This window comes from Sminthopsis crassicaudata, chromosome 3 (genome assembly GCF_048593235.1).
Source record: "Sminthopsis crassicaudata isolate SCR6 chromosome 3, ASM4859323v1, whole genome shotgun sequence".
Taxonomy (NCBI): domain Eukaryota; kingdom Metazoa; phylum Chordata; class Mammalia; order Dasyuromorphia; family Dasyuridae; genus Sminthopsis; species Sminthopsis crassicaudata.
The window spans coordinates 313,563,349-313,575,507 of NC_133619.1; the positions used below are offsets into that span (position 1 = coordinate 313,563,349).

At 34.7% G+C, this 12,159-nt stretch overlaps 1 protein-coding gene across 1 annotated transcript; it reads right to left on the reverse strand.

Annotated features, from left to right (window-relative positions):
* Positions 1 to 9,239: 9,239 nt before the first annotated feature.
* Positions 9,240 to 11,360, reverse strand: RETNLB (resistin like beta). The gene is made up of 4 exons (XM_074301131.1): positions 11,293 to 11,360; positions 10,987 to 11,141; positions 10,646 to 10,717; positions 9,240 to 10,211 (listed from the first exon to the last, which is right to left on the reverse strand). The coding sequence occupies exons 2-4, from the start codon at positions 11,120 to 11,122 to the stop codon at positions 10,084 to 10,086; spliced, it is 336 nt and encodes a 111-aa protein (XP_074157232.1). The 5' UTR covers positions 11,123 to 11,141; positions 11,293 to 11,360; the 3' UTR covers positions 9,240 to 10,083.
* Positions 11,361 to 12,159: the final 799 nt, after the last annotated feature.

Here is a 12,159-nt window from a genome sequence, read left to right on the forward strand (position 1 = left end):
AAAAACAGAAATGAAAAAAAAAAAAATGAATGTAGAGCATGTGTTGATTTACATTAAGTCTCCATAGTTCTGTATGTGGCTGGTATTTTCCATCCAAAGTTTATTGGAATTTTCTTGGGTCACTGAGCTCCTGAGAAGAAGCAAGTCTTTCACACTTGATCTTCCCACAATCTTGATGTTGCTGTGTACAATGGTTTCCTTGTTCTGCTTGTTTTACTCAGCAACAGTTCATGTAAATCTTTACAAACCCTTTTAAAACCATCCTGCTCATCATTTTTAATAGAACAATATTCCATTACTTTCATATACAATAACTTATTTAACCATTCCCCAATGGATGGGCATCTCTCATTTTCCAATTTTTTGACATCACAAAAAGAGCTGCTACAAACATTTTTGCACATGTGGATCCTTTTCCTTCTTTTATGATTTTTTGGATAAAAACTCAGTGACAGCATTTCTGAATCAAGGGGTTTGCACAGTTTTATAGTTGGGCAGGGTTCCAAATTGTTCTTTAGAATGTTTGGATCATTTTGCAACTCCACCAACAATGCATTAGTATCCCAGTTTTTCCATTTCCCCTCCAATATTTATCATCTTTTTCTGTTATCTTATCCAATCTGAAAGATGTGCAGTGGTTCCTTAGTTATTTTAATTAGCATTTCTGTAATCAATAATGCTTTAGAACATTTTTTCATATGACTATAAATGGCTTCATCTGAAAATTATCTGTTCATATTCTTTGACCATTTATGATTTGAGAATGACTTGTATTCTTATAAATTTGACTCAGTCCTTTTTATATTTTAGAAATTTATATATCTTACATATACATTTTATTATGTATATTTTATATATAATATATAAATTTATAAAAATTAGAAATTTATATATTTTAGAAGTTTAGATGATAGATACTGCTAATCATTTTATGAGAAACACTGGCTGTAAATTTTCCCCCCAGATTTCTGCTTCTCTCCTAATCTTAGTTTTGTTTCTGCAAAAGCTTTTTAATTTAATGTAATCAAAGTTGTCCATTTCATAATGTTTTCTAGTTCTTTTTTGGTCATAAATTCCTCCATTTTCAAAAATCTGATAGATAAACTATACCTTGCTCTTTTAATTTGTTTATAGTATCACTCTTTATGCCAAAAGTATATATCCTTATTTTGATGTTCGGGATCAGATGTAGGTTTATGTTGAGTTTCTGACATATTATTTTCCAGTTTTCCCAGCAATTTTTGTGAAATAGTGAAGCTGGAGTTCGGGGTTTATCAAATACTGGATTACTAAAGTCATTGATTATTGTGTCATGTGTATCTAACCTATTCCAATAATCCACCACTCTATTTCTTAGCCAGTACCATATTTGTTGTTGTTGTTTTTTGTTTTGTTGTTGTTGTTGTTGTTTTTGGTGAGGCAATTTGAGTTAAGTGACTTGCCCAGGGTCACACAGCTAGGGAATATTAAGTGTCTGAGGTCAGATTTGAACTGAGGCCTGACTTCAGGCCTGGTGCTCAATCCACTGTGCCACCTACCTGCCCCTACGATATGGTTTTGATGACTATTGCTTTAGCCACTAGGCCACCTTTTTTTTTCCCCATTAATTCCTTTTGTATTCTTGACTTTTGTTCTTCCAGATGAATTTTGTTATTATATTTCTTGGCAGTTTGATTAATATGACACTGAAAAAGTAAGTTAATTTAGGTAGAGTTTCCATTCATAGCTTGGGCTATCCATGATATACATTTTTTTCAATTATTTACATCTAACTTTATTTGTGTGAAAAGTGGGTTTGTCTCGGTAGGTAAACTCCCAGATATTTTATTTTGTTTATGGTAATTTTAAGTGGAATTTCTCTTTTTATTTCTTACTTTTGGGCTTTATTAGAAACATATGGAAATGCTGATGATTTTTGTGGATTTATTTTATATCCTGCAATTTTGTTAAAAGTTGTTGTTTCACTATTTCTAGTCATATAAAAAGATGCTTCAAGTCATTATTAATCAGAGAAATGCAAATGAAGACAACTCTGAGATACCATTACACACCTGTCAGATTGGCTAGGATGACAGGGAAAGATAATACAGAATGTTGGAGGGGATGTGGGAAAACTGGGACACTGATACATTGTTACTGGAATTGTGAATACATCCAGCCATTCTGGAGAGCAATTTGGAACTCTGCTCAAAAAGTTATCAAACTGTGCATACCCTTTGATCCAGCAGTGCTACTACTGGGCTTATATCCCAAAGAGATATTAAAGAAGGGAAAGGGACCTGTATGTGCAAGAATGTTTGTGGCAGCCCTCTTTGTGGTGGCCAGAAACTGGAAACTGAGTGGATGCCCATCAATTGGAGAATGGCTGAATAAATTGTGGTATATGAATATTATGGAATATTATTGTTCTGTAAGAAATGACCAGCAGGATGATTTCAGAAAGACCTGGAGAGACTTACATAAATTGATGCTGAGTGAAATGAGCAGGACCAGGAGATCATTATATATTTCAACAACAATACTATATGATGATCAATTCTGATGGACATGGCCATTTTCAACAATGAGATGAACCAAATCAGTTCCAATAGAGCAGTAATGAACTGAACCAGCTACACCCAGTGAAAAACTCTGGGAGATGACTATGAACCACTACATAGAATTCCCAATCCCTCTATTTTTGTCCTCCTGCATTTTGGATTTCCTTCACAGGCTAATTGTACACTATTTCAAAGTCTGATTCTTTTTGTACAGCAAAACAACTGTTTGGACATGTATACATATATTGTATTTAACTTATACTTTAACACATTTAACATGCATTGTTCAACCTGCCATCTGATTGGGGGGGGGAAGAAGGGGAAAAATTAGAACAAAAGGTTTGGCAATTATCAATGTTGTAAAATTACCCATGCATATATCTGGTAAATAAAAACTATATCTATCTATCTATCTATCTATCTATCTATCTATCTATCTATCTATCTATAAAAAGTTGTTTCAAGTAGGCTTTTGGATGATTCTCTAGGATTCTCTAAGTATACCATCATATCATCTGCAAAAAGTAATAGTTTTATTTCCTCATTGCCAACTCTAATTCCTCTAATTTCTTTTCTTATTAAGTCAATAATAGTGGATACTTGGCATCCTTGTTTCACCCCTGATCTTATTAGGAATGTGTCCAGTTTCTCCCTATTATAAATAATGCTGACTAATCATTTTAAGGAAAACTTCATTTATTTCTATGCTCTCTTGTGTTTTTAATAGACATAGATGCTGTATTTGTCAAAAGCTTTTTCGGTATTCATTGAGATTATCACATAAATTCTGTTAGTTTTGCTATTGATATGAACAATTATGACAATAATTGCCCTTATATTGAACTAGCCCTACATTCCTAGTATAAATCTCCTCCCTAATTGTAGTCTGTTATCTTGCTGATAAGTTGCTATAAGCTCTTTGTTAATATTTCCTTAAAGTTTCTGCATTAGGGAGATTGGTCTGTAATTTTCTTTCTCTGTTTTGACTCTTCATGGTTTAGGTATCAGTACCATATTTGTATTGTGGAAGGAATTTGGCAAGACTCCTTTGCTTATTTTTCCAAATAGCTTATATGGAATTGTAATTAATTGTTCTTTAAATGTTTGGAAGAATTCATATGTAAATCCATATGCCCTGGAGATTTTTTCTTAAGGAGTTCATTGATGGCTTGCTCAATTTCTTTTTCTAAAATGGGGTTAAGTAATTTATTTGCTCTTCTGTTAATTTGGGCAATTTATATATATATATATGTATATATATATATATATTCATCCATTTCAATTAGTTGATCAGATTTGTTGACATACAAATGGGTAAAATCATTGCTTTAATTTCTTCTTCATGGGTAGTATTTGTCCTTTTCATTTTTGATGCTAGTAATTTGTTTTTTTTTCTAACCAAATTTATTTATTTTGATGTTTTGTTTATAAAACCAATTCTTAGTTTTATTAATTAATTCAATAGTTTTCTTAGTTTCAATCTAATCTCTCTATTGATTTTTCAGAATTTCCAATTTGGTATTTAATTGGGGTTTAAAAATTTTTTCCTTTTCTATCTTTTTAGTTGCATACTTAATTCATTTATCTCCTTTTTCTCTGTTTCGTTCATGTAATCATTTAGAGATAGAAAATTTTCCTCAGATCTGCTTTGGCTCCATCTCATAGGTTTTCATTATTGTCTCATTATTGTCATTCTCTTGAATAAAATTGTTGATTGTTTCTATGATTTGTTTTTTTTGTCCCACTCATTGTTTAGAATTAGATTATTTAACTTTCAATTGGTTTTAGTCTATCTTTCCCTGGTCTTATATTGAATATAATTTTTATTGCATCATGAGCTGAAAAGAAAGCATTCCCTATTTCTGACTTTCTGCATTTGATTGTGAGGTTTTTAATACCCTAATACATGGTCAATTTTTTTTTTTTTTTGGAAGGGCCATGTACTGCTGAGAAGAAAAAAAAAAAAAAAGAAAAAACAACTTTTCTACCCCTATTCAATTTTCTCCAGAGGCCTATCAGATCTAAGTTTTCTAAGATTCTATTAACCTCCCTAGCTTCTTTATTGCTAATTTTGTGATTAGATTTAGCTAATTCTGAAGAGGAGATTGAGGTCCCTGCTTAGTATAGTTTTGCTATATATTTCTTCCTATAACTGGCCTTTAATTTCTTTCCTAAGAATTTGGATCTTGTACCACCTGGTGTATATACATTTAGAATCAATACCACTTCATTATCTATGGTACCCTTTAACAAGACACATTTTCTTTCCCTTTCTCTTTTAATTAGATCTCTTGCTTTTGCTTTGTCTGAAATTAGAATTGCTAACCCTGCTTTTTTTGTTTCAGCTGAAGCATAATAAATTCTGCTCCAACCTTTTTACCCTTACTCAGTATGTATCTCTCTGTATTCAAATATAAAATTTTGTTTTTTAAGCCATTCTACTATGTATTTTTTAATTGGAGATTTCACCGCCATTCACAGGTCACCCTACATTCACAGTTATGATTACCAGCTATGTATTTTCCTACATCCTATTTTCCCCCTGTATATACTTTTGTTCTCCTTTTCCACCTGGTCCCTCCTTAGTAGTATTTTGTTTCTGATCCACCTCACCCCCAATCAGCCCTCCCTTCTATCCAGCCCCTTTCTTCCCTTTTCCCTTTCTCTTCTTACTTCCTTGTAAGGTAAGATAAACTTTTATACCTAACTGAGTAAATATGCTATTCCCTCTTTGAACTAAAATTGATGAGATGACGCTTCAGACAATGCTTGTCTCCCTTTCTTGTTTCCCTCCATTGTAATAGGTCTTTTGTGCCTCTTCATGTGATCTAATTTATCCCATTTTATCCCCCCTTTCCACTTACTCCTGTACAATCCTTTTTATATCCTTTAGTGCCTTTTAAAAAATATATCATTGCATTAGAGTCAATTTATACCCAAACCCTCTGCCTATATATGCCACCTATAACTGATCTAATAAAAGATACAGTTCTCAAGAGTTACAAGTATCATTTTCCCATATAGGGATGTAAACAGTTTAATTTTTTAATAATATGGTTTTTTTCTTTCCTGTTTACCTTTCTATGCTTCTCTTAAGCCCTATGTTTGAAGATCAAAATTAGTTCTGGTCTTTTCAATAGAAATGATTGAAAGACTTACTTCATTGAAGATCCATCACCTCACCTGAAAGATAATGCTCAGTCTCACTGGGGAGTTGATTCTTGATTGTAATCTTAGGTGTTTTGCCTTCCAGAATATGGTTTTTCCAGGCCCTCTAATTCTTTTATTGTAGACACTGCCAGATCCTGGATAATCCTGACTGTGAATCCTCAATATTTGAATTAAAAAAAATTATTTCTGGAAGCTTGCAGTATTTTTTCCTTGAGATTGTAGTTCTGAAGTTTTGCAACAAAGTTTTTGGGGTTTTCCTTGTGGGATCTCTTTCCAGAAGTGATCGATGGATTCTTTCCATGACTAATTTGCTCTCTAGTTATAGTATATCAAGGCAGTTTTTCTTGATGATTTCTTGAAAAATGCTATCTAGGTTTTTTTTTTTTTTTTGGTCATGACCTTTAGACAGATAGATAATTTTTAAATTGTCTCTCCTGGATCTATTTTCCAAGTCAGCTATTTTCCCAATGAGGTATTCTATCTTTTCTTTCATTTCTGGGCACTGCATTTTCAATTCACAAACTGAAGCATATCTAAAGTAGGAAGACTATGGTTGTAAGAGATAATTGTCTTGGGAGTCCTCTTTATCTGAAGGTTTTGAGAGGAATTCTTTGCTTTGCCCTCCAGGCCTCCAATCAGAGGGGCAGAGGATACCAAAGGTCCTAAGAAGTATAAATACCAAAGCTGATGAAATTTCCAAGGATGAGTTTTACATGGTATAATTTCTGGAGGCAAGATGGAGTTCAGTCCAAATGAATGCAATTGAATGACAAGTTGTTGCCATTGCCACTAACATTGTTATTCTTATTAATAGGTAATAGGTAATTAGATGATGCTGTGATGGAGTTCAGAAGGTCTGTATATCTTTAGGCTGGATTCTATCACGTCCCTGACAATAACTTCCCTCTTCCCTTCACTTCCTTTCCCTTTTATGTGCTTTTTCCATCATTAAATTATAAGAATCTTGAGGGTTCTTTTTTTCATATTTGTATCTCCACTGTTTAACCCTATGCCTGGCATACAGTAAGTATTGAATAAATGTTTATTGATTGACTGACTAACAATAATAGCTAGCATCTATGATGCACTTTTAAGTGTTCAAAGCAATTTATGTATGCCTAAACTCATTTGTGTGTACATATTATCTCTCCCTCAAAGAATATAAGTTCCTTGAGGATAGGAACTGCTTCATTTTTTTTTGTCTTGGTATCCTCATTGAGAAATAGTATCTAGCAGGTAGTAGATGCTTAATGAAGTCTTATTGATTCATTGCAAAAAGCATGAATATTAGACAAGAGAAGATCTTTGCCCTTATTGAGTTTATAATTTGGTAAATAATATGGGAATAGAATACATGTGCAAATAATGCCAACGTAAAGGTGGAGGTTGACTCAATCAATCAATCAATCAATGATTCCACAGAATGTAACTATATGTTTGAACTACATGTACAACATATTACATATATCTTGAGATAAGTCATAGATATACATAGAAAACAAACAAGCTTAACATACTGTAAAGCAATAAAATAGCACTGACCTATATAGTAATAATGAAACGTGAATAAACAGCTGCTTACTTGTATATAAGTGGTAAAGCTATTCATAGCTTTTTTACCTATACCAACAATAATAATAGCTAGAATTAATATAGTGTTTTATGGTTTGCAAAACACCTTGCAGATGTTAATCTTATTTGATCTTCATAACAATTTTGACAGGTTGTTACTTGTTCAGTTTTCTGCTGAAAGTAAATGAGGAAGGATTCAAACTTAGGCCTTCCTGATTCCACATAAATAATGCAAGCATAGAAGCTGATAAACATGAACAATAGACAAATAAGAAAATAATAAAATGGATGAAATATCTAGTACTTAACATATTCATCAGTGGACATAAGCAATTAAATTCACGGAATAAATGACAGATAAAAATTAATATTGTCTAGCTAAATATATAACTTTCTCAGTTTCCTCTGGAACTTCAAAAGTTAATATAACATATCAAATATCCCTAGTTCTCTTATGATCTGCTGACTTAACTTCCCTGTTTCCTGAACTGGTTAATTATATGGGCTAATTAAGCCCTCATAAGAATTAGATTTCTTCATTCCCAAAATCTTATGGAGAGTCTAGTTTGGTTACCTTACTCTAGGGGTTATCTGTAGTCTCAGAGTCTCTCTTGATGATTTCTATGCAGGAAAGGTGTTGTATCTTGGGTTGGCTCCTTCTTTCTGAAAATTCTTTTATGAGAAATTTCTGTGTGGTAGTCAATCTTCTCACCATCCTGGTCATTCCACTTTAGACATGATTCAGCTTGTATATGTCTCTCCTAAAATGTAGTGCCTGTAAATGAACCCAAAACTCATGTTTTGACCAAGGAGAATCTCATTTTATTCTTATACATTTGTTTTAGCTTTGATGGTTGGTAAATTGTGCTATTAATTCATGTTAAATTTAAAGTGCTATTTTAGTCCATGCCCCTCTACTTTGCCTAAGAGTCTAACACCATCTTTGTCTTGTATTAAATATTATCTCTCCTTTATATAATAATTATATATTCATTTCTGAGCTAGACAAAATTTAATATTATGGATGTATTATCCAAGTGTGAGATTTGGAATGTTGTTATATTGATTTCAAGTGACTTACAGATTACAGGACAACTAATTGGTTTCTTAAGTGTTAACTTCTACCAAAGAAGCATGTTTTGAGACAGGATTTTAAAAAAGAAGTCCTTTGGAGGGGGCTGTGAAAGGAGTTCAAAGAAATGCAGTTATGGAGTTTAAAGAAATGAATAACTTGCTTGGGGCCATTAGGTGGTGGAGTGGAGACAGTACTGGGCCTAAAGTCAGAAAGACTTATCAGATATTTGCTAGCTATGTGATCCTGGCCAACTCACTTAAACCTGTTTGTCTCAGTTTCTCATCTGTAAAATGAGCTGGAAAAGAAAATGGCAAAACTATGCCAAGAAAACACTGCATAGGTTCACGAAGAGTTGGCCATAATAATGGCCTAAATGGCACAATAGTTTGCTTAGGGTTTGGGTGGCTTCCAAGAAGGACCTTGGGTTTGTAGCTGGACACCTCCCTTCCCTCAAGAAATGAATCTGAGAGGCCTGAGAGTAAAATGGGCCGGAATTGAAAGTCACACTTAAATGTTCACCTGGGCCAATCGAACTGTTAATTTAGCTGAGTATCTCTATTTTACCTGTCTAATAGTACTTCATAGCTTTTCATAAATGTCTTTATTTTGTGTAAAGAAATTACCAAGGGCAAAACAATTTCGAGCTTTTATAGACATCCTTAATCCCACTTAGGATTTCTCCTTCTCTCATTTTCTAATGTATGCCATAGCCCAGAGCTGTTGAGGTGATGACTTTTTTTAATTCTTGTCCTCTGTTTCTCTTCCATAACTGGCTTCTGGCAATCCCAATGACTGTATCCCTAGACATCCTCCCAGTCTTCCCCCAAAAGTCTAACCACTTGTTCCTTAACTTTCCCCTTAGTTCAGAGACAAAAGCAAAGTTTTCACAAGATGATTTTTATTAGAAACCAATAGAGAGGAAGTAAAATAAAACAATTTTGAAACCTATTCTAAAATAACCTTACTCCAAGTTCACTGGGGTGGTATAACTTCCTGGGCTAACTATTGTCCCTACTATATAGCTATCTGGTCACAAGTTGGCCAACTGCCATGCTTTCTCAAAGGATAGATTATTCTTCACAATTCCCTCCAGTGCAATTTGAAGATCCTTTTTACTTAAAAGGGGAGCAGAGAAAGGGAAGGTTCCAATTAGGAGTGGGTTTTCAAGAGCTAGTTCCTTTTTATTTTTTATTTGTATAATCAAAATCTTTATATTATAGCAAAATGAACTTCTACCAAAAATGTCCTGGATCACCTTGGTTATAGTATGGGAATGCAGGATTAGTCCTATAAAAATAGTCAAAAGAGAGAAAGGAAGGCTATAAGAAACCACTACTGCGTTGCTGAGATGATAGCCCTAGAAGTAACCAGAGGAAAATTTGGATTGTCTTCTATTCAGTTTGCAGTACTCCCCCCATCACATGCTTCCCTCTAGCATAATAAGACCACATGGATTCCCGTGTTCCAATCTCAGATTCTTTATTACATTCATAAATCCTACCCTGGGCAGGATCACGTAGGGTAGTAAATAGTGATGCTCTGAAAGGGAGAAGAGATGACACAAGTGAAGTAGATCAAAATAGAAAATATAACTCTAAACTAGGGAAGGAGAAATGCTTTGAGCTAAGGAGAGTGTGGGGCTATGTGGTCAGGAGTGGAATTAATGTCAGAGCTCAATTGGAGATCATGATTTTATTCAAGGTCAATGTTCCCATCTTCCCCTCATTAGGAATTTGTGCAGCACCGAGCACTGGTCCAGTCCATGCCCTTACACTGACAATGACATGTGTTGTCTCCTCGAACATCCCAGGAGCCACAGCCATAGCCACAAGCACAGCCAGTAACTACAAACCCTACAAGAAAGCAGAAACATTATAAGCTCCAAGATTCCAAGGAAAGGGACAACTCCCTCATCTCCTTTGATAGATCCCTCCTACTCTTCTCCTCTATCAGTGTTCAAACGGAAAACGTGGGTGAAGAAATAGGAGGGGGTAGAAAAAATGGGCCAGAGGAAGTGAAGAAGCTAGGAGAGAGGATTTGAGAGAAAAAGAGTCTTAAGGAGATAAGAGAAGAAGAAATGAAAAATAATGAGAGAGCAAATGCAATACAATACAACATCAGACTCCAAGAGAAAATGGAGTCAGAAAGCAAAGATATTTTGGAGAAGTGGGGTAATAAATCTAGGAGTCCAATGGAGTAGAATAACTGGACTAGAGAAAGGAATGGGGTAGGCAGGGAGGAGGTGATATCTTGGAAGTGAGATTAGGGAGTATCTTTGATCACTTACCTGCAGGACAAGTGGCCAGGGTGCCTTGATTTTTCACACTTGTACAGGAAAGGGGTCTTTTACTTCCGATCTCTGAAAGGCAGGAAACGAGAAGATGGAATGTTTCTTGCTTAACCCAACTCTACAAATCTCATTCATTCTCCTGCATCCCTCCTGGTCCCCCAGTTGGACACTGAATCTCAACCCCAGGGGCACTCAAGGTTTTGGATTGTTTCTAGGGACCAACAGTAAGATTGTCTTATACTGAAAGAGAAATATTTGGGTTTGAGATTTGGAGATGGGATTGGGGTTTACAATAAAGAGTTAAGGTTTTGTACTCCAATTCCCTTGAGTTCTATTACCTAATTTGGAAAGAGCATCTTGTACTTTCTTCTCCACAATGAAATCTATTTCTTTTAAGCAGCATTCAGCATGGCCAGGAGATAGTTGTACTAGAAGGTGCATGAGAAGGAGCAGAAAAAAGAGGGCAGGTTTCATCTTGGTACAAAGTTGTATCCTAAAGGGAGAAAAAAGCTGGTTAAAAGTAAAGAAATTGTTTTCTTATTTCCTGAGAAGACTGGTAAGCTGGGGAACAGATGATCTTAATCCCAGAATGTCAATCCTCTGAGAAGACAAATGGAGAAAGATTGTAGAATCATCTCACTCACCCAAGAAAAGTTGGGCAGAGTCTTCAGGGTAGGGGGTTAATATATATCTGGGGACTTTTCTGTTAGGTTCATCCTAGCTAAAGTAAGTACACAATGGGATATATTGTTTCAGGGCTGAGGAAATAAAACCTCCTTTTACTCCTGTTTACTCAAATGTTATTTCAAAAGAAGCCTATGGCAGCTGTAATAAGCCATATTAGGGACACAACCAGAGTAAATATTGAAGGAGTGTCCAGAATGTTTCTTCAAGGTTGGATCAATAATGGTCCCCTCCCTTTCTTCACTTCTTATTTCAAAGGATCACTCAATTAATTTTGGCAAACCATTAAGGGGCAAGAACTCAGGAAATCACATGGGGAGTGTCTGGTTCTAGGATAGGCAGCAGCCACCCTCACTGTATGGGATGGGAATGGGAACAAAGCTCCTACTTTTTGTCTTCATAATTTTTTCCTTCTTAACACAAGTATGATAAATGGCTCCACAGATCTTCACACTTTTGATTCAAAGAATCTTTGTTCATTAGGCTCAGGGTTTAGGTCTTGGAAAAATTTGCCATATTTTGGGATATCTTGTGACCAAGCGGTTCAGGAGTTTCATTTCCTTAAAAAAGTTGATTGCACATAAAACTACAGATCTGCTATGCATAACTTGCTATTCCTTTCATATATACAACAAAATTATCATGTAAGTTTTTTTTATTTTTCTTCCTTTACTCCAACCCCTGCCCTAGAGATGGCTACCAGTACACATAAACAAATATGTGTATAGATACACACACAGACACAAACACATATATATGTAAAATTATTCTAAACATACATTTATTTTTCAGTTCTTTCTCTGGATACAGATAGCATCTTTCTTCAT